The sequence below is a fragment of the Musca vetustissima genome, unplaced genomic scaffold, assembly GCF_032173495.1.
Source record: "Musca vetustissima isolate MV318-11 ecotype Yass unplaced genomic scaffold, APGP_CSIRO_Mvet_v1 utg789, whole genome shotgun sequence".
In the NCBI taxonomy this organism is placed as follows: domain Eukaryota; kingdom Metazoa; phylum Arthropoda; class Insecta; order Diptera; family Muscidae; genus Musca; species Musca vetustissima.
This window is the reverse complement of record NW_026874359.1, coordinates 17,339-41,318: the sequence shown is the minus strand read 5'-3', so window position 1 is coordinate 41,318 and position 23,980 is coordinate 17,339. Positions and strand designations below refer to the sequence as shown.

At 38.1% G+C, this 23,980-nt stretch overlaps 1 protein-coding gene across 1 annotated transcript; it reads left to right on the top strand.

Moving 5' to 3' along the window:
* The first annotated feature begins 200 nt into the window (after positions 1 to 200).
* LOC133333099 (fragile X messenger ribonucleoprotein 1 homolog) lies at positions 201 to 20,875 on the top strand. Its single transcript, XM_061541435.1, has 11 exons — positions 201 to 299; positions 7,751 to 7,800; positions 12,259 to 12,576; positions 12,639 to 12,804; positions 15,758 to 15,825; positions 15,956 to 16,256; positions 16,375 to 16,506; positions 16,581 to 16,806; positions 16,872 to 17,096; positions 20,205 to 20,276; positions 20,379 to 20,875. Exons 1-11 carry the CDS (start codon positions 249 to 251, stop codon positions 20,858 to 20,860), a joined length of 2,091 nt encoding a protein of 696 aa, XP_061397419.1. The 5' UTR covers positions 201 to 248; the 3' UTR covers positions 20,861 to 20,875.
* Positions 20,876 to 23,980: the final 3,105 nt, after the last annotated feature.

Here is a 23,980-nt window from a genome sequence, read left to right as displayed (position 1 = left end):
CCTCTTTCCGCAACCAACTCCTACAACTGCTTGTCTAACGTAAAAAAAACAACAAAAATCCAGTATTCCATAATACATCATCATCAATTAAAAATCAGCAGCAGAACAAATATCATCAAACATCAAATCATTCTGAATATCGTTTTATATATTCCACCCGCTTATTGTTTGTTTGTGTGTTCGTTCTCTCTTTGTGAACATCAACTACTGTCATCATCATTGCCAACAGCGTCAGCGGCGACATCACCATGGATGATTTAGTAGTAGAAGTTCGGCTCGATAATGGTGCCTATTATAAGGTAAGTTGTTGCTATTGATTAAAGTTAAACTATACTAGTAAATTATGTAGAAAACTAATTATTGGAAATTTTGTTTTTGAAATATTTGAATTGAATTATATTTTTTTACTATTTGTTCTTGTTATCGTCGTTCTGCTCTTGTGTTTTAGGGTGTTGTTTGTTTATGTGTGGCTAGTTTTATGGCTTAGCCTAACTAGCTAGCTGCTTATGTCTGACGTAGCAATTCTCTCTATTTTTATTATCGAAACAGTGGCGTGGGTTTTTACATATAGAGGAGGGGGAAAATCTAAATTCATGTGTCGGGAAAAAATATGATTGAATTTGTAGTCGCTAAACGAATGTATAAAAATGCAGGCCTTTTGATAGTCATTGAAAAAATATTTTTTATAAAAATTTCGTCGTCGATAGATTCATTCAAGATTTCCAGGCGCGTCGGTCTTTTGTGCAGTTTTTCCAATTTGAAAGACCATTTTTGGAGATGTTGTCTCCGACTTGATCTTTCCAAAGTATTCTTGGCCTTCCCCTTCTGTGTGCACCATCAGCTGGTTCACTTTTATATGCCTTTTGGGCTGAGGCATCATCATCCATTCTCACAACATGACCTAGCCTAGTAGTCACTGAAGTTCAATACGTCTAACAATATCGATGTCCGAGAATAGCTGGTACAACTCATGGTTAATTCGACGGCGATATTCACCGTCAACGCAGATCGCCCCATATATCTTTCGGGGAATTATACTCTCAAACACTGCAAGAGCTGCCTCATCTGCTTGCAAGTACCCATGCATAAGATCCATATAATAGCACGGGTAGTATCAGCGTTTTGTAGAGTGTGAGTTTGGTCTGGCGGGAGATGGCCTTGCTTTTGAGTTCTTTGCTCAGACCATAGTAGCATCTAGGTCTGAAGCCACATTGGTATAGTCCAATAATGTCATTGACCATTGGCTTCAGTCGTTCACACATTACGCTGGATAGTACTTTATATGCGATGGGAAGGAGACTTATTCCTCTAGTTCGTGAAAAATTATTTTTTTTTATCTTAGTTCGTGAAAAATTATTTTTTAGTTTAGTTCGTAAAAAAATTATTTTTTTTTTATCTTAGTTCGTGAAAAGTTATTTTTTAGTTTAGTTCGTAAAAAAATTATTTTTATAAAAATCCAGGTCTTTAAAAATTATTTTTATAAAAATCCAGGTCTTCAAAAATTATTTTTATAAAAATCCAGGTCGTGACAATTTATTTTTATAAAAAACCAGGTCGTGACAAATTATTTTTATAAAAATCCAGGTCGTGACAAATTATTTTTATAAATCACTGCTGATGACTTGAAAAAAATCTTCTTTAAAAAATCTACGCCTTGTTGCTGACTTGAAAAAAGTATTCTTTAAAAAATCTACGCCTTGTTTGTTGACGACTTGAAAAAAGTATTCTTTAAAAAATCTACGCCTTGTTTGTTGACGACTTGAAAAAAGTATTCTTTAAGAAATCTACGCCTTGTTTGTTGACGACTTGAAAAAAGTATTCTTTAAGAAATCTACGCCTTGTTTGTTGACGACTTGAAAAAAGTATTCTTTAAAAAATCCACGCCTTGTTGATGACTTGAAAAAAATCTTCCTTAAAAAATCCACGCCTTGTTGATGACTTGAAAAAAATCTTCTTTAAAAAATCCACGCCTTGTTGATGACTTGAAAAAAATCTTCTTTAAAAAATCCACGCCTTGTTTATGACTTGAAAAAAATCTTCTTTAAAAAATCCACGCCTTGTCGATGACTTGAAAAAAATCTTCTTTAAAAAATCCACGCCTTGTTGATGACTTGAAAAAAAATCTTCTTAAAAAAATCCACGCCTTGTTGATGACTTGAAAAAAAATCTTCTTTAAAAAATCCACGCCTTGTTGATGACTTGAAAAAAATCTTCTTTAAAAAATCCACGCCTTGTTGATGACTTGAAAAAAATCTTCTTTAAAAAATCCACGCCTTGTTGATGACTTGAAAAAAATCTTCTTTAAAAAATCCACGCCTTGTTGATGACTTGAAAAAAATCTTCTTTAAAAAATCCACGCCTTGTTGATGACTTGAAAAAAATCTTCTTTAAAAAATCCACGCCTTGTTGATGACTTGAAAAAAATCTTCTTTAAAAAATCCACGCCTTGTTGATGACTTGAAAAAAATCTTCTTTAAAAAATCCACGCCTTGTTGATGACTTGAAAAAAATCTTCTTTAAAAAATCCAAGCCTTGTTGATGACTTGAAAAAAATCTTCTTTAAAAAATCCAAGCTTTGTTGATGACTTGAAAAAAATCTTCTTTAAAAAATCCACGCCTTGTTGATGACTTGAAAAAAAACTTCTTTAAAAAATCCACGCCTTGTTGATGACTTGAAAAAAGTCTTTAAAAAATCCACACCTTGTTGATGACTTGAAAAAAGTCTTTAAAAAATCCACGCCTTTTTGATGACTTGAAAAAAGTCTTCTTTAAAAAATCCACGCCTTGTTGATGACTTGAAAAAAGTCTTCTTTAAAAAATCCACGCATTATGGTCCTTGAAAAAATCTTCCCCATCATCCCAATATATGCATATCACTAGTTCGACACTACACCTCTGCAGCTTTGGGTTTATGTCATCATCATTAAACTGCCGACATCGTTCTCATCGCCGTTGACTTCGCCACAATTTTTGGAACACTTGGTGGTCCTCCTCTGCTCTGCCCATGTCATATTAGCTCTGGTGAACTTTTCGTATTTTGTTTTTAAAATTTCGTTTGTTTCCTTTCAGCTGGTTTTTATTTCATGTTCTGTTTTTGTAAAAAATTCCCATTTTATTTACCATATTTTGTTGCAAATTCTCTTTTAGAGTATTTTTATGTCTTCTTCTATTTTTTTGCATTCTGTTATTTTTTTTATTGAAAACATTTTTTTCAAGCCATTTGTGGTTTTTGTTGTTCGGCATTGTTTACATGTTGTATTGTTGTCTTATTTGGGGCTTGGGACGGGTTGGTTGGCTGACTGACTTTCCTGCCTGATGATGCTATCGTCGCCACCGCTTCTGCTGTCTGTTGTGCGATGTTTTTTACTTCTGTGTCGGTTGGTCTAGCTGGCGCGCGCATTCTTTCTCTATGAGGAGGGCTTGTTGGCATTGGCGCTGTCACTGCTGCTTCTGTTGCCACCGACGACGACGACGCCGATGATGATGATGATGTTGATACCTTTTTAGATGAAAACTAATTTACATTTTTTCGAAGCTTTATTTTTTTGTTGTTGGTGTTATATTTTATATGGGCTTTGGCTTCACTTTGCCTGCTGCTGAATGTTTAGTTTATTTTTTTTCGTGAACATTTTTTCGTCGATATATCTCCATTGTTTTGTGTTTTTTTTTTTGCATTGATTTTCCCTTTCAATTTGAAAACCAACGAATGATAAATAGACAGACTAAATAAAAATATGTAATAATTAAAACAAAAATTAAGGTGTGAAAAGGAGGTGTGGTGTGGGTACTAGGAATGGGGAGAATGCTATTCAAGACTTTGAACATGGTGGATAGTTCGTATTTGTTTTCATATTTTGCCAATTTTGATAGTCGCAAGAATAAACGACAACAAACCATGGGTGATATAAATATTTGTAATTTGAATGTTTTACCACAAAAAAAAAAAAAAAAAAAAAAATCAAAGACTAATTTCTGCAAAACTGATTGATTTGTTATTACCCAAGGGAGGGGTTTCCTGTTGAAGGCCAAAGAATTTGCTAATAACCAAGAGAGGCGTGGATTTCTTAAAATATCTTTTGAAGACATACATTAGGCGTGGATTTCATTTCAGGCATGGTAGCCAGCAGCGGGAATACCAATGTTTCTTTGAAATTGTTACGCTTTGTCTTCGGTGGTTCATAAACCATCCCCGACACAGAAACGGGACATTCCACCGTAGGGAGGTCAGCATCTTTTTGTGTTTCATATCTGACGACCCCTTCCGATTTGGATGTGGGACCCTAATGACAGTATTGTCAACATTGTATTTCTCTTCCGTAATGGAAGCGTCGTTCCATATGTCTTCCGGAATGTCTTCTTGTCTCAAGCAAAAACTGATGCATTCCTCAATAAGGTTAAGGAATGTGTGCACTGTATGAAAAGCCTAAGTTAAGATTTGTAATGGAGATTTGCTCTGGTAACATTTGAAGCTGAAGGGGCCAAGGCAACCACACATTTTTGAGTTGAAGACTTTTTTCCTTTTTTTAATGGGCACACTTTTGCGTAACACCCCAGCGTTAGGGAGTCATCCTTCTGGGGAGGAGACCCGAAACCCGTTTTTGGTTAAGCCCAATTGGTACTCGATCATTTTCATCGAAACATTACCCTTATATCCGCCTTACGTTCCAATCAGTGTTCTTATCGTAGACAGTGTGGGTATCGACCATATTCGAACGGAGTTTTATTGATAAGTCGATTCGGACCATTACATTGTGGCAGCCAAGGTTCGCACTCGTCTTAATGTAACAGCAAAGGTGCGATCTAACACAACACGGAAACTCCACGTCGAAAAGCTGAAAACGCAACAGGTAGCAGAGGCCTACACCGCTTAACTTACCCACCTGCTTGACGAAAGCACGTCTTGTCCCGATACAAACTGCAGCAAAAGCAAAAACCACCATCAAGAAACCCATGGTACAATCAGGGGTGTCGTAATGCTACTGATGTGAAAAACGCAATGTATAAGGCAACCCTGCAGACAGTAGCAACACGCAATGCAAGATAAGATTATCGGGGGAAAAGGAGAGAGGAGAAATGTATTTTCAGAAAAAAAGAAGGAAGAACAAGAAAAACGTCGGCGTGAGCAAATCGAGATGTACAGGAGTCCGAATGAAGTGCGGAAATTTTACCAATGAGTAAAAAACCAAACCGAAGGCTTTGCCGCAGGCACATTCTCCTGTAGTGATGATGATGGAAACCTGGTGACAGATACAGACAGCGTGTTGAGGATCTGGAAGGAGCATTTTGAAAAGCTTCTGGTATCAAATAGTGGCGGTGAAGAAGATACCCGAGAACCAATAAGAGATGACGGTATATAGTGTATACCACCTAGCCAAGATGAAATCAGGGTGCAATTAATCGGTTGACGAACAATAAAGCAGCAGTGCCGATTAACAGTCGAACTATTCAGATGTTGGTCAGGAGCATGCACCAGCTCATTTGTACAATTTGTGTCCCTTGCACAAAAAGGATACAAGACGATATGTGCCAACTATAGAGGAATTAGTCTCCTCCCCACCGTCTATAAAGTGTTATCCAGTGTGCTGTGTGAACGACGGAAGCCAATGGTCAATGACATTATTGGACCATATCAATGCGGCTTCAGGACTTGCAAATCCACCATTGACCAGATTTTCATTCTGCGCCAGATCCTGGAAAAACCCACGAAAAACACATTGACATATTCCACCTATTCGTCGACTAAAAAGCCGCATTCGGCAGCCCTATCCGTTCAGAGGTGTTTAAAGTCATGCCTGCGTTTGGCATTCCTTCAAAATTAATACGGCTATGCAGGATAACTTTAACTGGCACAATGTCAGCAGGAAAGGACATCTCGGAGCCCTCCAATGTCGAACGAGGATTCAGACAAGGTGATAGTTTGTTGTGTGACATTTTTAACATTCTGCTGGAAAAGTTCATACGAGATGGAAATTTGAACAGAAATGGCACCAAACATATGTTACTCGTCTACGCCGATGACATCGACATCATGAGTCGAACATTGCGAGCGGTAACAGCCACCTTTGAACGAATTAAGAAGGAGTCTGCCAAAGTGAGTCTGTCAGTAAATGACGAAAAGACCAAGCTGATGGTATTAACGCGCAAGTCTCGGACCAACTGTGGAACTTGAAAATTACAGCTTCGAGGTAATGAACGACTTTATATACCTCGGTACCGCCATAAACAAAACTAATAACATCAGATTTGCAATCCGGAGGAGAATAGTGGGTCCGGGTAAGCAACTCAAAAGCAAGGCCACCTCTCGCAAGACCAAACTCACACTCTACAATATGCTGATATTACCCGTGCTGTTGTATAGATCTGCGCAAGCAGATGAGGTAGCTCTTGGAGTGTTTGAAAGAAAAATTCTGCGTCGAAGGTGAATATCGCCGTCGAATGAACCATGAGCTATACGGGTTTTTCTCGGACATCGACATAGTCAGACGGATCGAGCTGCAACGACTACGTTGGCTAGGGCATCTTGTGAGAATGGTCGAAGATGCCCAGCTCAAAAGGCATATAAAAGCGAGCCATGTAATGGTTTACGTAGAAGAAGGCCACGAATCCGATGGAAAAATCAAGTAGAAGACAACATCTCGGTAGATTGTCTTTCAAATTGAATGAAATGCGCACAAGACCGACGCGCCTGAAAATCTTTTTTTAAGCTTGGCTTATTGAACAACCGTTCTGTCATAAGCCAGCTAAGTAAGGGGTACCTCAACATGTTCTATAAAGCCACCATTATTTCAACCGATAGCGAACGAAGCCTTGTTTCGGTCTATGTACCTCGACATGCTGTACTACTTACCATGGTATGGATGATATGACATAGTCGACATCAATCCGTCTCTGACATTCCTCAATGCTAGCAAAAACTGATCACACAAGAATAACTTTCATCCTTTCCGACATCTGGGATAATTCCGCGTTGACGGATTAGGAAGAAGCTATAGGTCTTCACAGACGGACAGCGGTTCTGTTTACAGTTTTTAACTTTAAAGTCTGTCAGGTCGACCAGTGATTACTGTAGACAAGAAAACGCACGAAAATAATACCCCACGACAAAGGCATCCGATATAAAGAAGTATATATAAATAATTCCAATTGAGTACAATCAATGACACAAAACACTTAATTTTGTGAGGAATCACCCATATCAAGGGTATTTCAGATTGATAAAATTATTACACGAGCGAAGCCTATCAATCCTTCATTCAAGACGACATGAATATGGAAACGGGAATATAGCAACCGAAAACACAAATGTCGACATTTTTACTCACGATTAAAAATGTCCTCCGGCCATTCTATCAGAAGAAATCTTATTGTATTAGAAGAATTTTTGGTTCCAATAAGAAGACGTAATTATCTTATTATTTTCATCTAATTTAGAACTGCTAAAAAATATATAAATTTGTTATTGCAAAATACTTTATAAAAACAACTATTTATTATTGGTAGTTATGAATATAGTTTCGGATCTCGCCAATGATCCTCATCTGGACCCTTAGTATTTTTTGTTAGGTGTATTCCTCCCAAAATCTATATTTTCATTTTATATTTAAAATTTATTTCTTTTTATAATTTGTCTCATATTTCAAAAACATATTTCCAAAAATAGTTTTCTTCATATACATACCCATATCACTTTATATGCGTATGTACATATATCGCAAATTAAAAATATATTTATTTTGTTTTTCTCTTTCAGGGTATGGTAAAAAGTGTACATGATGATGGTGTATGTTGCGAGGTTGATGGGTAAGTAGTATTTCTATATGTTATTACATTACCAAACAAATTACCTCGGTGTATGTTGATAGTACATATTTTGTCCTAAAAAATCCTACAACAACAACCGAATAGAAAATATATCAATTGTAGCAAATATTGGCAAAGAAATGTAAATTGCAGCAGCATAGAAAAAAAAACAACAACATAACCGTCACATGAAATGCTCGATTTACACTTTCATATATCTCATAAAATACCCATTACTGTTTGCTTGTTAGACAGGCACTACATGTGAATATGCGTGTATACATGATGCTTTCTTCATAAATTATTTTTGTGTATTTGGTAGAAATAATATAGAGAAAGTGCTAAAAACAATTTTAATGGCAAGATTAATCGTTTTATTGCTGAATATTTGGTTTGAACACGTGCTCTTATAACTCTATTTCAATGATCACACATTTCAAATTGGTTAATTATGGCCTATGTAGATTTATTATTTTATAGAATTCAATTTAAAGTATTGATGTAGATATATATTTAGAGCCGATTTGCGGTAAGATAAGCGACGCATGTTTGTCCCACTTTTCCAGAATTTCGCTTTATCAATGGCGACAGAATCATCTCATCATGATCCGAATAGATGAAACATAATTGAGGAGGAGTCAAATCCTCGTATCTTCAAAGTTTGACAGTGATATCGATATTATATTCATCGTTCCATACATTTTCGAAACTTTAGAGGCCCACATGTCGAGAGGTATGGACTTTGCCATAAATATTATAATTTCTTGCTCGGGGGGGGGGGGGGGGGGGGGGGGCAAGATTTACAGGCACGTCGGGCTTGTGCCCAGCTCATCCAATTTGAAAGACAATGTTTTAAGTTGTTGTCTTCGACTTTATCTTTCCATCGGATTCGTGGCCTTCCCTTCTGCGTGAACCATCTGGCTGGTACGCTTTTATATGCCTTTTGAGCTGGGGCTTCCTTATCTATTCTGACAACATGACCTGACCAAACGTAGTCGCTGCATCTCGATATGTCTGAATATGTCGATGTCCAAGAATAGATGGTACAGCTCATGGTTCATTCGACGGCGATATTCACGGTCCATAGATCATCCGGAGAATATATCTCTCAAACACTTCAAGAGCTGTCTCATTTGCTTGCGCAAGTACCCATGCTTCTGATCCATATAAAATCACGAATAGTATCAGCGTTTTGTAGAGTTTGAGTTTGGTATGGCGAGAGGAAGCCTTGCCCTAGAATTGCTTACTCAGAGCATAGTAGCATCTCTCTTGGCCAACACTATTCTTCTCCGTATTTCAATACTGATGTTATTAGTTTTGTTTATGAAGTACCGAGGTATATAAAACATCCGAGTCCGAGTCTACATCTTGATCTTCTCGCCATGCACTGCCAGACCCACTTTGGCAGACTCACACAGGATGCTGACGTTCCAATCATTGGGCATGCATTCCTCTAGCCAAATTGTACTAATCAGCTGGTGCATGCTCTTGACCAGTATCTGACTACCAGTCTTGAATAGTTCGGCTCCTGCCTGCACCAAAACCTTCGGTTTGGTGTTTTACTCGTTGGTAACATTTCAGGACTTCATTCTGACTCCTGTACATCTCGATTTGCTCACGCTCTTGTTTTTTCTTTCTTCTTTTTTCTGAAAACACGTTTCTCCTTTTATACCGATAATTCTTCATCGCATTACGTGTTGCTACTGTCTGCAGGGTTACCCTAGACGCTGCATTTTTCACATCAGTAGCATTACGACACTTCTGATCGTACCATGTGTTTCTTGGTGGTGGTTTTTGGTACACAAGTGTTTCTTTTCCTGCAGTTTGTAGGGAGTGGGCAATTCTTTGATATTGCTTGTGTGTATTATTATCGGGACAAGGAGTGCTTTCGTCATGCAGGTGGGTTAGTTGTGCGGAGTAGGCTTCTGCTACCGGTTGTGTTTGCAGCTTTTCGACGTCGAGTTTCCGTGTTGCATTAGATAGCACCTTTGCTGCTACATTAAGACGGGTCCGAACCTTGCCTGCCACAAGGTAATGGTCCGAATCGATATTCGCTCCTCGTATCGATCGAAAGTCTTAAAATACTAAACGAAGGCCGTCCGTCTATCACAACGTGATCAATTTGATATCTCGTTGCTTGATCAGGAGAAATCCAGGTGGCTTTGTGTATATCGAGATGCTTGAATCTGGTGTTGCTAACTACCAAGCTTTTTTGCTGCCACGAAGTCAATCCACCTCATGCCGTTGTCGGATGTTTGTTCGTGGAGGCTGAACTTTCCGACGGTGGTCATCTCCTAGCGGCAGCGGTCATATGCTGTTTCTAGGCGCTCATAAAATATGTCTTTGGTATGCTCTTCTTTGTCTTCGGTCGATTCATGGGCACAAATAAGACTGATGTAGAAGAACTTCGCTTTTATGCGGATTATAGCAATTCGCTCATAAATCCACAGCCAAATTAATGTCTCGTTTCATGGCAGCTATAATACAGTGCGTAATCGTCTGATTTACTTACGCCTGTCCCTTTCCATGGCATTTCCTGTAAGACAATAATATCGGCTGTGTACTTCTTGAGTACATCCGCCAAAGCGAAAACTGCGCCTGTTCTGTAGATTCGCAGATAGTGATCCTTTATACGTTTGCGGGGGTCGTTTTTTTTTTTCTTTGCTTTTTCATAGTAGGAGGGGTTTTTCGAGTGTGGGCAACTAACGCCTCAACCCATTTTTTATAGTTGTTATGGGTGAACTCTCGGCACATATTAGCTAACTATTTCATCGGGTGATGAAAATAGCTACCCCAGGTGACATCGCGGGGAGGTCAGTGTTCACAATTGAGATGAAAGAGGGATCAAGATAAGCCTAGACCTTGACATGTTAAAGCCAATCAGAGCCGTTGCTTGGTATCTATCACCCCCTACGCCACCCTCGGGTAGACCTCAGAAAAAATTATTTGAAAAAAACTATGCCTCGGGTAGACCTCAGAAAAATTTAGTAGAGGAGATAGTACTCATTCCAGTGGCTTTCCTCTGCCGACAGATTTCTCCAAAACGAATTGAAAATTCTGCTTTCCAGCATTCTATCAATCCAGACCGTTAAGGCATAGAGGATTCCAATGCCTTCGGGGCTTTCATAGGCGCTTTCAAAGACCTATGTTTCTCAGCTGTCTCCATTGCTAGGGGTTACAACTTTGAAATTTGTCACTTCCTTATAATCGGATAAACTCCCTTATCCTGCGAGAAAGGTGCCTCGTCAACAAATCGTCGCTCTCCGATTTTTCTGCCCATTAGTCTTATGCATTTGGCAACCAATCTTTTGTAAACAGCGGTCGACGCCGATGTCGGCCTTTCAAGTCAGTCAGTCCGCGGTAGAAAGATGTAGATACATGATTACCGTAGTTTTTTTATTCTTCACCGAAGTATAATAGCTTCCCTTTCTATGACCCACTTTTCATTTTGACTTGTCCTCCACAAAAGGTCCCGCACTAAAGGATGTGATGTGAAATTTCGGGTTTTAATAAATAAGGAAATCATTCAATGCATTTAGCTTTCACCCTTTCCCATAAATAAATCCTCCATTCATAGCAAAAATGGGTTTATTTTGCACAGATTAAGTTTATCATTGTGTTCTTCTACACACAAATCTCGTATTTAATTTGAAAACATTATACGAGAAACAACACAACCATTAATCCTAAAAATATAGCATCGTATGCCATTTTTGCATTTCTTTTTTTTTTTTTTCTTTATTGAAATGAGTATAAATTCTGATTTCCGCATATTCGTCTTGATTCGGCGTTTTTGGGTACATGAGAATGTTTGTTGCTGCTGTTGTTGCCGTTTTGTGCTTCATGCCTCATAAGTTGTTGCTCTGTGTTTGTGTGTGATAATGCATTTATTTTCGCCGCTATTAAAATGTTGTTGATATGTCGAGCAACAACCAAACACACAAAATATATTTTCGTTGGCCCTAAGCCAATTACGGCCTCCTTAGACAGACATACTACTACTAGTAGTAAGATGCTCTTGCTTCTGGCTTGCGTATCGAAATGAAAATTAAATTTGAAAATAGTAAGGAACACACACATTTATATGTTTGAATGGTTGGTTGGTGGCGAATTCCTGACCGACCTACCGACTGAATAAGAACGCGACAACAGCATTATGACGCCAATGTGTGTGACATGGCAGGCGCAAGCACGCTCCTTTCATGTTGTCTGTCGGTTGGCTGCTTGGTGGCCATTGGCACACAACCCGAGAAAGTGTCCAAACACCTGTCCTCAAGATTTATGTTGTTCACATTAATATTTCGATCATGTTAATGTTCAAATAATATGCGACAGCTACATAAATTGTTCAAATTAATTGAATTGAATTTGCAAATGAAATGTGTTTTAATTGAGATTTATTTTTTATTTCAAATTTTTCTAATGAAAATGCTCATTTTTGTCTAAAATTTTTTGCAGAGTTCCAGAAATCAAAAAATACCCATTTAATAATGTACGCTTTCCACCAAACGAACCATCGGAACCTCCCGCCTATGAACCGGGCCAAGAGGTGGAGGTTCTAACGCGCCCCACAAACAGCGAGGCCTGCGGTTGGTGGCTGGGCGTTTTGAAAATGCTAAATGTCGACATTTGTGCTGTTGTATATCCCGGCTTAGAGCATCCCTATACCGAGGTAGTGGATTTAGAAAGACTGCGTCCAAAGAATCTCAATCCGCCAATAACAGCCAAAACGTTTTATCAGTTCACAATACCGGTACCCGAAGAGTTGCGTGCGGAGTAAGTTATTGAAAATAAATCAAAAATATAATAATTTTTTATTAATGAATTATTTTTTGTAGAGCACAAAAAGAAGACATTCATAAGGAATTTCAACGCACTATATGCGCTGGCGTTTGCGTTTATAATCCCGATCTGAATGCATTAGTTGTGATTTCGAAATGGGATATGACTGAGAAACGCGCCAATTTGCTTAAAGATATGCATTTTCGTAATTTACTACAAAAGGTAAGGGAGCAAGTCAAAATTTTTTTATGGTTTCTCCCTTATGAGGGAGAAAACATTTAACTGAATAATCTAAGTGGGTTTATGATAGAGCTCGCAACATTCAAGATAGAGGTTTGCGATTTTACCCACACATTGCAATTACTTCTATTACTTAACAGCACAAATGTGCATTTACCAGCGTACAAGTAGGAGCCTAGTGTCATGTTTTCGAATTTCACTTGTTTCTACTGTCCGTCAACGTGTTAAAAGCCCTAGGATAATTTTCCCACCGAATTGGCTATTTGTATTTCAAGTCATAATGACTGAACTCTACCTCAATTTCTCTACATCAACCTAAAAATGTAGCAATGGGCTGTCAACCCGGCAAATCCACCATAGATCAATATTTGTGAAATTCCACGGATGCGGAGAATGAGGACATTTTAAGATTGGTTCCGGACTTAGCCATGTTCCGGACTACACTGCGTAATGCAGACCCCCAGAAAGTTGCCGTCATTATCATTGTCTACGTCATAATCGTCGTCATCGCATTACGTGACTTCCCCGTAATCTCCAGAACAGCAATATGTGGCGCAACAACTAACACTGTACATTGCTGTCACAACTCCTGATAATGTATCACTTCTCCAATTCCACTGCGATAGACTTTATGAGAAAATCAACGAGATTGTGGATTTTATGGATCTTGCGGCGATCCATGATACGAAGCTGAATAACACCTGCAGTATTAGATTGACTCTAGTAACTCGCATATCGAATGTATGAGGGTATAGGTCAAGTTTGGTACCGCGGAGGTCAAGGTTTTTAACGTATACATTACGCCGTTTAATAGATGTGCCCCGCGTTGACAATACAATAATGGCATGACGCTTGTCCAGCAAATATAACTTCTGAGCTTAACCATTCTGAAGTTTCCTTAACCATGGGAAAGCCAATTGACAAGAGTTATGAAATGTCACCAATCGCTTTAGAGAAAGTAATTTACGGGTAATTATCACTGCTGCAGCCCCACGATAGTCGGGTCTTGTGCCCAACTTGATATCCAACTTCCCAGCTGAGGCTGTGGGTTTAGCAAATTAGCGTAATAACCTACGTCGAACTTACCCTACTAATCCCATAATTAGGGAACTGGTGCTGGAAAATCGCAGGTTAATCGGCGAGTACAAGGGGAAAAAGGTAGCTAGAACATCTGAAGTGCTGTAACATCAGTACTGGAGTGGATAAATTGTGGTTAACGGTTAAGTCGCCCTGAAATCCAGGAAGGAACGATGATCAGACATCTGCCTCGTTGAACTGTGTTGAGATGACAGATTCAGAGAGATGCGCGAATTATTTTAATCGGCAGTTTGTAGAGCACCCCGAGAGTGACAGGGCAAACAGAAGAGTATTGTGTCGTATACGATATTTTCATGAGGAGTAGGAACCACGATACTTGTTGTTGGGCGATGTTGCAAGTGCCATCAGAATCGCAAAATCATGCAAGGCTCTTGGTCCGGATGGATGGGTTCCCAATTCCGACCACTAAATACCCAACGGTTCTAGGGGTCACATTCGATAGACTTTACATTACATATAGTCCTCGCATGTCATAACTATTTGCGATAAGGTCAGGAGCAGGAAAAATGTTATCTAGCTGACATTTGGGGAGCTGACAAAGAAACCGTGCTAAAAACGTATATAGAAATAGGACAGTCTGTGGACAATAAAATGGACAATTATTTAATCCTGCCAGAATGCCGTCCTGAGGACTGCAACAGGGTGTCTGCTCGACTCCAATGGAACACCACATACATGAGGAGACGTGGATCCTTGTTGTCCGCCAACACAACAAGATGTCGATAAACATCTGCTTGGGTGCAATTGAAGTAGCCATCCAAATCACCCACCACCCAGGTATGTCACGAAGGATATTCATGATCTGGAGAGAGAGATCAAGAGGTACAAAAGGGAGCCTCTAAATCAACAGGCCAATCAAGCATGATTAAACCGTATTCACACCTATGCAATTGAGGAAATATTTCAAGAATATAGAATGAATACAATCCCCGGAGAACACCCGCCTACGATAGCAGCAGAAGAGCTGCAGCTACCACGACAGAGCAGAGTGGCATTGGCACAACTGAGATCTGGTTGGTGTAGTCGCCTCAATATATATAGGGCAAACCCATTCATCTAACTCCTTTTTCACTTTAGATACAACCGGTACAGGTCGCAGCCTTTTTGAACCTGCATTTAGAATCAGAACCATTCTGTATATTGCAGATATGTCTCTACATGAGGGATTCGCATTGGAACTGTCGATTGTGTATAAACCGCCAATTGATAGCTTCGAATCGTGTTGTTTGTGTTATTAGTTTTTTTCCTGAAGGCAATGAGGGGAACACATGAATGAGGGGTTTTTGACACGAAGATCACCATACATCGATTCGAATAACCTTTTATTAGAAGAAAGTAAATTCCGAGACATTGTTACAGTACGAGTAAACTTGGGGGCAACTATTTCCACAGTTGCAGTTAATGATGGGCGATGCTGCAAATGTTAGCCGAATCGGGTGATCCTTATCAAGGAATCGAGTGATTCTTATCAATTTTTTGTAACGAATCTATAAATAGGTTCTAGGGTGAATATCTCAAAAAAACTTAGAGAACTGATGATCAGTGGCAAGATCCGAAAGTATAGTTTTCCCTACCTTACCCCTTGGCGGGCAATGCCATATTTCCCCACTAATAAATAGTTGTTTTTATAAAAAGAACAAACTGGGATTGAGACTGTATATTTTGCAATAACAAAATACAATTGGTATCCCAAACAATCCATCAACACGACTAAATATTTAATATTCCAAAAAAATATCTTAATTATAATTAATTATTGATCCCTTTAAAAATATTTTCAAATATAATGTCATAATCTTAATAATATAACTCTTCTTTTATCTTCCCATATTTTTAGTATATGATTTTAAAACATACTGAAGAGGCTACTCGCCAATTGAAATCGACTAAACTACTTAACCGTGGGTGAGTGTGTGTGTGTCTGTGTATACTAAATGTCCGTGCATTTTTTTCATTACTCATCAAACTCATTTCCTTCCAAGAAATATTTACAATAAATACATATTTAAATACCCATTCCTTCTGCCTCTCTTAGGCACGTTGATGTCTTTCAGGTGCGTGAGGATTTAATGGGTCTAGCCATCGGTTCACATGGTTCGAATATTCAAGCCGCCCGCCTTCTGGAAGGTGTTACCAACATTGAACTTGAAGAGAAATCGTGTACATTTAAAATTACTGGCGAATCCGAAGAAGCTGTACAGCGAGCCCGAGCCATGCTTGAATATGCCGAGGAATTATTTCATGTACCGCGCGACTTGGTTGGTAAGGTTATTGGCAAGAATGGTCGCATAATACAAGAGATTGTCGACAAAAGTGGAGTGTTTCGAATTAAGGTGGTAATTAATCATTTCAATTGCAGCGGGATCGATTTTAAAAATATTCATTTTTCTATTCTCTTCTATATATTCCAAAAACGAAAAAACTCATCTGTCAACTATAAACAAACATATATAGATTGCTGGTGACGATGAGCCGGATACTAATATACAACGTGAACCGGGTCATGTGCCATTTGTGTTCATTGGTACCGTAGAAAGTATTGTTAATGCCAAAGTATTGCTGGACTATCATTTGGCGCACTTAAAGGTGGGTCACATGATCAAAATCTTAGACTTTGTAGATCATAGAATATAATTGCCGTACATCTTTTTGGTTTCTAGGAAGTTGAACAATTACGCCTAGCCAAATTAGAAATTGATCAACAACTACGAGCCATCCAAGAATCTTCTGTGGGTTCTGTGCAAAATTTCCCCTCATCTCGTCGCTCGGAACGAGGTTATAGCAGTGATATTGAATCAGTTCGTTCCAGTCGGGGTGGTCCGCGTGGACGTGGACGAGGCCGCAGTGGTGGCGGTAATGGTGGTGGCAATCAACGTTACAATCAGGGTATGTAGCACGGAGTGCAAATAAATATAGGATCTATATAAAAGTTTTTCATTGTTTAATTGCAGGTCGTCGTGGTGGCGGTGGAGATGACGATGATTACAACTCTCGTGGCGATAACCGTTATAATGATCGCAACAGCGGAGGTGGTGGTGGTTATCGAGGTGGTGATCGCCGTGGTGGCCAGAGACGCAACAATCGTAGTAATGAACAAAACGGCAGAGATCACCAGTACTATAATCAAAACAGTGAAAATGTACAGGAAGTTCGCGAACAGAGTAGCGTTGAAAGAGGTATGTAGTTTAAGGTTTATTATAATAAACAAAAAACAAATAGTTGTTAATTGATCAAACGGTGGAAGTCGATTATACAAAGTCAATTCGGTCACAGCGGATTGTACGGCACAGTAATTACCAACGCCATAGAAGCTGGTTTTATGTACTAAATTGATTCTTAATATGAATTGAACCTGAGGTGACGAATTCAAATATAGATAGAAACCCCGGATATTTTTCTGTAGTGTTTGTCAGAACAGATTCCACAAAAGAGTAATGAATTTATAAAATGGGTACATTGGATTAAACAGGCTGCAGTAGTAAAATTTCAGGAATTCAGTGTCAACACATCTACCAGTGTGTCTCAGTCGTCGTCCTCGTCGTCGGAATATAATACAATCAACAACAATTCTGATAACGTCTCATTTCTCCAATTCAACTGCGATGGGCTTCGAGAGAAAATCAATGAGATTGTCGACAGAAGTATATTGGTCGCGTCGATCCAGGAAACGAAGCTGACTAACACCTGCAGTCTTTAATGTTGTAATGGATACAACGTTTTATGAAAGGATTGTACGAGGGGTTGAGGTTTAGTATTCTTAATGCACCATTCTATCCAGTACAGACCATACATGGAACGAATGAAGTAGCGGCCAAGTGTGTGGTAGCACCGAGCTAAAAGTAGAGGTTACTTGCCGGACATTAGTTATCTTTTATAAGATAATGAACGTCTGGTGTTAAGTGGCATTCCGTCCAAGTTAATGATCAGAGAGGTATAACGCTGGCCGAGCAAATAAATAGCTCAACGTTTTGCACGGTAAATGAGGACATACCGGCAACCCGTCATTTCATTGGTGTCAGTTTTCCTCCCTATATAGCCATCAATAGACCACCCGAATTCAGAAATTCCCTTAAGAATGGGAAAGCCAATTGGCAAGAGTTCTGAAATTTCACCAATTGTCGCTTCAGAGAACTGTCCATTCCGTCTGAAGCTCGGGTAGCAGAAAGGAATTTTCAGGCTGTTGCAGTCGCTCATTATATAGCTGCAGGTCGCATGCTCGACTTGAGACCCAACTTTCCAGCAGAGACAACGGCATTTCCAAATTGACGTGATGTGCTTTGTCGTACTAACCCAAGAATCAGACAACTGACAATTGAAGTGGACAGGTTGGTCGGCGAGCACAAGAGGAACAACTGGCTAGAACATCTGAAGTGTTGTAGCATCAGTACCGCTGTCTCGAACCCAGGGAGGATGATTGGACGTCTGTCTCGTTTAGCGCCGTAGAGATGACAAAGGTGCGCGATTTATTTTAATCTGCCGTTTTTAGAGCACCCCAAGGTTGGCAGAGCGAAGAGAATATAGTATTGCTCCGTATACGATCTCTTCAAATGGAGAAGCAACTACCCCAATTTACACTGGAGGATGTTACACGTGCCATAAGAAGCGCATGGCGCTTGATATGGATGGTATATTTGTGGTGATGTTAAAGCAGCTTGATTAGTCATGAGTAGAGTACTTAACCAAATTCCTCAATTTGTCGCCACTTGGAAATATTCGCCACTACACCCAACGGCCACGCTGTTTAACACTTGGACAGCAGGAGATGAATTCCAAGTCGGACTTGGAATTCAGAAATAAGAAGTCGAAGGTCCGTTGAATTAAACAGGAAGTTCCCAAAGAAGATGTCATATCTCCAGAACTGTATGACCTCTACCTTTTTGAAATACCACGCTCACCGGATGACGGAAAGATCGTTTGTACAATGCCGTCATTACCAACAATTTAAGATTTACACGGAAAAATTTAGTTATTCTCGAGTTAGCAGTTCGGCCAACTTTTTCCGGGCGAGGAATATGGAAATATTCGCCACTACACCCAACGGGATGTCCGCCAACGTAAGACTGGAACATTGTTCTCCTCATGACTCCAATAGACCTCATGGATATAGTTTAATTTTTTCCGGACGAGGAATATAGGAGTATGTGGTACGAAATCAACGACCACACTGTTTACCACATGGACAGAGGATATGCGCCTACCTTTAAGTTCAGGAGCTGGAGCAAAGTTCTCATGTCGCATGTCGGCAGCACTTCTGGAGCTGACAAAGAAACCTTGGTAACAATGTTTAAATCGATATGCCAGTATGTAATGGAAAAATTGTCTCTTTGTGAATCCAATAGTCCTCGTGGACCACATCAACGGCCACGCTATTTAACACGTGGACAACGGTGATGAGACAGCTGTCGATTGGATCACAATTCCACAAATACTTACCACAATATTCTAGAGATCACATTGGATAGCCTTTACAAGGCGTCCTCGTATGCCACACCTATCTGCTATAAGATTAGGAGCATGAGCTGACAAAGAACCCTTGTCATTTCCCCAGCGATAGGCCGCCAACGATAGTGCAATGCAATATAAAAATATTCAATCCTGTTTGAATGCCGCTCTAAGGGCTGCAACAGGGTGTCTCCTCATGACTCCAATAGACCAAGCAGGTTGAGGAAGCAATTCAAGAATACAGACTGAATACAATTTTCGGAGAACACTCGCCTACGATAGCAGTAAAAGATCAGCAGCTACCACGACAAACCAGAGTGGTCGTGTCACTACCGAGATCTGAATGGCGTAGCCGTCTCAATCATTAGCAGGAGAAGAACTCCATGTGCAGAGATAAATGTGATGTTAGCTGTGCTAACAGGAGGATGGTGAAACCGGCCAACTTCATATTGGGTAGAAATTAACTTTTCCTATTATGGTTATCCCCCTTATCTGCTGCCCGATCCAATATGGGCGCAACTAATCCAGGTTGGAAACATGCTGAATTTGTAAATAGGAGCGCCAACCCGGATATAAATTAACTACAATTATGTTAAGTATACACTTTTCTACGAATGAAGGAATGGTCATCAAACCTGGGGTCTATTATAAAGCAAAGTACAATTTGATATTGAAAATTTGTAGGGTTCGGAACCTTTGAAGGAAACATTAATACAATAGTTTAATGCTATCGTAGGCCTTGGACTTTTCATTTGACCTGTTATTTAACCATGTTATACATATTATAATTATCTTTTTTAATTTGTTGTTGTTAATATTAATTTCCTCTTTCCATATTTTAGCTGAAAGTAATTCATCATTCGAGGGAAGTTCACGAAGACGCCGAAGACAAAAGAGCAACGTACCCCATAACAGTGAGTATGATGTCATTAACATCAGTAGCAGTCTTATTGGAATACATTTTCTATATTAAAATAAAAATATTGAAATAAAAAATTGAAACTTTTTTCTTTCAGCGAACTCTGGCATGTCAAACAACAAATCCCAACAAAATAGTAAACCACCACAACATAATGCTGATAAAAATAATGCAGGTGGTGGTGGCGGCGGCGGTAGCGGACCTGGTGGAAATGTTGCCGACAGATCAAAACAGAATGTCTACAACAATAATAGCAGCAGCAACAATAATAAGGATACTAATAATGTGGCATTAAACAAGGGCGGTGATCCGCAAGCGGTATCTGGTGGTAGCGGTGGTGGTGGCGGTTATAATAATGCAACACAACAACAACCACCTATGCAACAACAGCAGCCACAGCAACAACAACAGCCACAAAATCAACCGCCAAAAGCAAGACGTAATAAAAATCGCCAACAACAAAATCATGCAAACGATCATCCAAAATCGCAACAACAATCACAGCCACCACCACAGCAGCAGCAACAACAACAACACACACAGGCTAAGAAGGAAACTCTAGTGAATGGAACTTCCTAATTTACCGTGCATTGGTAAAAAATAGAGTATCAGTAAACACACCACACCCTCAAACACACAACAACAACAGCCATGTGTTGGCCTCCCTCAATTTGTTTTTTTTTCACTTTAGACCACTATTTTCAAATATGCTAACGAAGTTTTTTTGTCATGATTTTTAATTTCGAAATGAAAGATCCTTACCATGTACCCACAGAATTAATCAAAAGAATCACAAAATTGTTATTTACTTTTAAACGTTCTTTCTTTATTAATTTACAATTTCTCACTTTCTTCTTAACTCACCACTCACCCACACACACACATAAAAATATATATTTTTTCATTGTTTGTTTTCACAAAACCAAACAAATAATTAAAAAAAAAAGAAAACAACAATATTCAGAGAACATAATTAGAAATGAAGAAGAAGAATTTTATAAAAAAAAATAGAAACAAAACAAAAAAGAAAATAAAACACATTATATTATATAATACAAATGCAAAATATAATTTTATGAAACATTAAAATAAAATAAAACAAACAAAAGAAATCTTATATAATAATGGTACATATTATAAAATAATAAAAAAAATAAACCTCCCCAAAAAACAAACAACAAACTATATATGTAACTTATAATAAAAAAAACACCAACAAGAACAAGAAAATTTAAATAAAACATTAAATAACAAAACAACAACAACAAACATACAAGTAATTATATTTATAAAAACAACAAATTTAATTTAATAAATTCAAACAAACAAAACAATAAAAAAAATAAAACAAACCGAAAAAAATAAATTGCAACTGAAATAAGAAAACAAATATTATTATTATATTAATTTAATTGATTACAAAACAAACCGAAATTTTACTAGAAATACAAATTAATAACAAACAAAACAAAAAAACAACAGCACTTAATTTGATAACAAAACAAGAATTAAAATAAAATATTAAATTAAACAAAAGAGAAAAAAACAGAACAATGTTAACTAACAACATTACTAATTTTTAAGTTTTATGTAAAAAATATATATAAACTTTCATCTTTTTTATTTTTTAATTTTTCATTTTCAAAAAGGAAAGCATGAAATAAAACAAAAACAAAATTCCTTAAAGGATTTTTCTAATTAAACAAAAAAAAAAAAAAACGAAAAACGAAACTCAACATTTGTTGTTGTATTATTTGGGTGTGTATGTAAAGAACAACGACGGTAGGTGGATATTTTTTTCCTTGTTAACTCCTCTCCCTCCTAGCTCACGTCCTACTAGGTGGATATTTATAAGATATTATTGTCTAGGGTCCCGAAATACATATAGTAGTCATCGTATTCGAACTTGCATTTAGAGCTAGTGCGTGCATCTTCTCCATATTCAGCCAATTTAATGTTTTGAAGCGCCTAAAAATATGCTTTAAAATTCAATATCTACCCTTTAATTTAATATACGATTGGCAACACTGGCAAAGACATGCGAATAGCGCCATCTATTGATACGCATGACCCTAAATCCCACTGTTAAAATTGAAAGGTCCCAAATCTCTCATATCGTTAAATAATAAAAATCAATATTTCTCTACAATTAAGCCAGATATCGTTCCGATTTCAATGGCATCGTGTAGTGAACTTCTAAGGCCTTTGGTTTTCAAAAAAGTTCTACAAATTTATTTTGAATTTAACCTGAAAATGGATGTTGATTGTAGCCTTAATTAGACATCGTGTTAATATATATTTATAAGCTGTATTTATACATAATAGGGGTTGAAATCATTTTTACAGGATGTATTTAATTCAAATACAATTTGTTTCTATTTTATTTTAACATATATAGCTCCTATATATATATATTTCCGTCCTACTTCTTCCCAATTGTGCAGCAAAGACTCAACTGAACGTTCGCATGCAACAAAATTTGGCACAGGGTGCCGAATGAAGTCTCTAGAATGATACATGTAAAATTTTATCGAAATCGGTTCAGATTTAGATATAGCTCCCATATATATTTTCGTCCGATTTCTTGGAAATTGTGCAGCAAAGACTCAACTGAACGTTCGCATACAACAAAATTTGGCACAGGTACCGAATGAAGTCTCTAGAATGATATATGTAAAATGTTATCGAAATCGGTTCAGATTTACATATAGCTCCATATATATTTTCGTCCGATTTCTTGCAAATTGTGCACCAAAGACGTAATGTTTTTCCGATTGTGATGAAATTTTGCACAGCGTACCGAAGTAAGTACAGAATTACGTGTATTTAGTTTTGTCGAAATCGGTTCAGATTTTCATAAAGCTCCCATATATATTTTCGTCCAATTTCCGGCAAATTGTGCACCAAAGTCGTCATGTTTTTCCGATTGCGATGAAATTTGACACAGCGTACCGAAGTAAGTCCAGAATTACGTGTATTTAGTTTTATCTAAATCGGTTCTGATATTTTCATATATCTTCCATATATATTTTTGGTCCGATTTAATCTGCTCAATGTACCCAATGTTTGTTCGATTGCGACGAAATTGTGCGCAGCGTACCGAATTAAACACCCAATTATGTGTATTAAATTTAGTCGAGATCGTTTTAGATTTGGATATAGCTACCATATATATTTTCGTCCGATTTTTTTGGAAATTGTACCCCAAAGATTGTCCGATTGAGAAGAAGTATAACGTAGTAAGTCTATAATGATGTGTATTTAATTTTGTCGAAATCGGTTCAGATTTAGATATAGCTCCGATATATATTTTCGTCCGATTTCCGACAAATTGTTCACCAAAGGCGCAATGATTGTTCGATTGTGAGGAAATTTTGCACAACGTACCGGATTAAACACCCAATGATGTGTATTAAGTTTAGTCGAGATCGTTTCAGATTTGGATATAGCTACCATATATATTTTCGTCCGATTTCATATAAGTAAAAGACTGATTGTTCGATTGCTACGAAATTTTGCACACCGTACTGAATGAAACACCCAATGATGCGTATTAAATTTAGACGAGATCAGTTCAGATTTGGATATAGCTCTCATATATATATTTTTATCCGATTTCCGGCAAATGCTGCCACAAACTCCTAAAATTTGTCGGATTGAGTCGACATTTCGCACAACATACCGAATAAAGTCTATAAT